The sequence below is a fragment of the Ciona intestinalis genome, chromosome 3 (assembly GCF_000224145.3).
Source record: "Ciona intestinalis chromosome 3, KH, whole genome shotgun sequence".
Taxonomy (NCBI): Eukaryota; Metazoa; Chordata; class Ascidiacea; order Phlebobranchia; family Cionidae; genus Ciona; species Ciona intestinalis.
In genome coordinates, this window is record NC_020168.2 from 4,082,064 (window position 1) to 4,084,926 (window position 2,863).

Consider the following 2,863-nt stretch of genomic DNA (forward strand, 5'->3'; position numbering starts at 1 on the left):
GGTTATCTGGGTTACGTGGTTACTACTGGGTTAGTGACTACGGGGCTTCAGTGGTTATATGACGTTAGTAATTAGGGGTTAGTGGTTATATGGGTTAGTGGTTATATGGGTTAGTGGTTATATGAGTTGGTAATTAGGGGTTAGTGGTTATATAGGTTAGTGATTAGGGATTAATGGGTATATCAGTTAATTGTTACGGGCTAGTGGATAACCTGAGGGGGGATTCTTCACTAGCAACAAATTTTGTTATAGGATAATGGATTTTTGTTAAGAATTCTTATTTCATGTCAGGATAAAATGTAATTTATGCACAAGTAGTTCATATTTTAGATTTATCTAATGAGTTAACTAGTCTTGGTATAGTGACTAAACTTAATAGGTTGGCAGTACATACTTACTTTGTTTTTAATACACATTACAATGCTTATTTACGCATAAAAATACCAATTTTTTGTTATTTTAACAGGGTGTTCTTTATATTGTGTACAAAGAGACAGTTATAAAAAACTAAAAAATAAAATGATTGCACTTTTTTTAAATTTAAAATTTATTGATGTTCATCCATGAAAATACATACAGTAAACAAAAAATATAAAAGACTGATTATTTTTAGATCCGAAAATTGCTGATTCACTGGATAGCGATGCAGAGAAAAATATTCAACTCCTGCTGTGGGAACAAGCAGCTAAATCTAATGACGCAGGTTAGATTAGTGGTTATTTTCCTGGGTTGATAATGATTTTCGTAGCGTGTTTAGGGCATGTGTCATACTTGGTGTGGCAGGCATTGGGTTTGTAGACTCCATTTAAAAATATATATTAGGGTTGGGGAAGAAGGGACTTGAGCATGTAATGTCCAAATATCTTGATTGTGTTTTAACAATGGTTTATGGCAGTCATGAAGACACTATGTTATAATTCTTTAAATGTTCTTTGTTTACTACCCAAAGCAATTCCATTTCGTACACCTCGTGCAAGCTTACGAGTTATCACGTATGTTACTTTGTTGGTGATTACTTTTTCTGTAGGTGATTATTTTTTTCTGGATTTTTTCACTTTTTTTATGTGTATGTTTACTCATAGGTGAGTTTGATCAGTGTCTCTCCTGGTACGATCATTCTCTCCTCCTCTTCAAGAGAGGGAGGAGCATAGAGGAGGTGAGGAAGGATCGGGAGAGATCCGGGAACCTCGGGAGGTTGCAGAGGAACAGAGCATCCTGTCTTCTTAATAGGGGAAGATTAGTTGAGGTGAGAGAAGATTAAGTTAATCAGAAAATTATCACTTTTAAAGAATGTAACTTACTTTATCCTCAAGTAGCCGGAAAATGAGAGTCGATATAACACTGGTGTTTGTTCCACACCCCCCGTGCGAGCTTAAGAGTTATAGTAGGGTGGGGGAAGATGGGACACATTTTCATTCTTTTTTCCCATCCCATTAGGTAGTAAACAAAGAACATTCAAAGAATTATAAAATCGTATCCTCACGACTCCTATAGACCGTAGTCATTTGTTTAATTAAAACACAATCTGGATATTTAGATATAAAGTACTAAAGGTGTCCCAAGTTTCCTCACCATACTATGTGATGTTTTTTACTTTGTGGGTGATTTTTTTAGGGGATTTTATATGTATGGCTTATAATTTGGACAACCCATTAGTGACCACTGGGTTGAAGCAATTGCCGTTGATGTAAGTTTGGAAAAGGGTATTATTAAACAACTCATACATTTAAGTAACATTTGTATTAATATTTTTTAAGTTTGTTTTAACATGGGTAGTGGGTACCAGTTCAGAAACCCCTATCCTTGACCATTGAGTTGGAGCATTTATCATTAATTAATTGGCCCAACAACACAAACTATATAGGCAGTTTAAACACTGGCCGTTTCAAGCTGCTTATTTTAACCACTGAGCTAATGGTGTTTTGTTCATTTATATACAGGCAGAAGAAGCAGCAAAAATAGCTGTAGACATGGATTCAGAAAACCCATTTTCTATGTTCTGCTTGTTTAAAGTGAAGTTGTACCAAGGGCAAGAGAAAGAAGGTAATTTTTGTGTTGCATTAAACAAGCAAAGAAAATTGCCTAAACTGAGGGTAACGAATAGGTTTACAAATTTTTGTAATGCACAAAAGATAGAAAAAAATTAATAACACACAAACTGCCTACAGTAAACGAGGGGACATATATATTTTGTTGCGCAACAAAAAGCACAAAGTGCATAAATGTATAGTTTTGAAACAAAAAGCACAAGGTACATAATATATATATAGCTATGCAACAAAAAGCACAAGGTACATATAATATAGCTATGCAACAGAAAGCACAAAGTGCATATATGTATAGTTGAACAACAGAACATACATATTATATCTGAATCAATTGTCTTTTAATACTGGATTAAACAATAATTTAGATATATCAAGTAATTTTATACTGTATAAAAAATATTTTTTGTAATATTTTTAAAAATAATTACAGTAAATAGGCCTATATTATTTAAATTTTTTTATATTATTTTTATTAAGCCATTGACGTCATCGAGCGATTAACAGCGACATCGAGTGGTAAAGAACACCTTCATGAGTTGATATGTTTAGCAGCACAACTTGCATTCGAGAAAAATCATCGTTCTGTAGCCATGGTGACCCTGCGTCACCTCGCAACTTCTGGCACAGATGATGTTGCGAGGCTTACGGCTTACAGGTATGTTGCATGTTATGAAAGAATGAATGAATGTAACTTACTTTATTCCCGCATGGCCGGAAAACGACAGTCGTTATCACGCGGGTTTAACACCTCAGGCCAGCTTACGAGTTACCATGTATGTTACTTTGTGGGTGATTTATTTTTTGAAGTATTTTTT

The 2,863-nt window shown here is 34.4% G+C and overlaps 1 protein-coding gene across 1 annotated transcript in view; it reads left to right on the top strand.

Annotated features, from left to right (window-relative positions):
• LOC100178810 (testis-expressed protein 11-like) overlaps positions 1-2,863 on the top strand; it is a 17,058-nt gene that overhangs the window by 9,690 nt on the left and 4,505 nt on the right. Inside the window, exons 10-13 of the mRNA XM_002124597.2 lie at positions 614-703; positions 1,083-1,246; positions 1,941-2,043; positions 2,526-2,735. Coding sequence (XP_002124633.2) covers positions 614-703; positions 1,083-1,246; positions 1,941-2,043; positions 2,526-2,735 — 567 coding nt within the window. The remainder of the gene's footprint in view (positions 1-613; positions 704-1,082; positions 1,247-1,940; positions 2,044-2,525; positions 2,736-2,863) is intronic.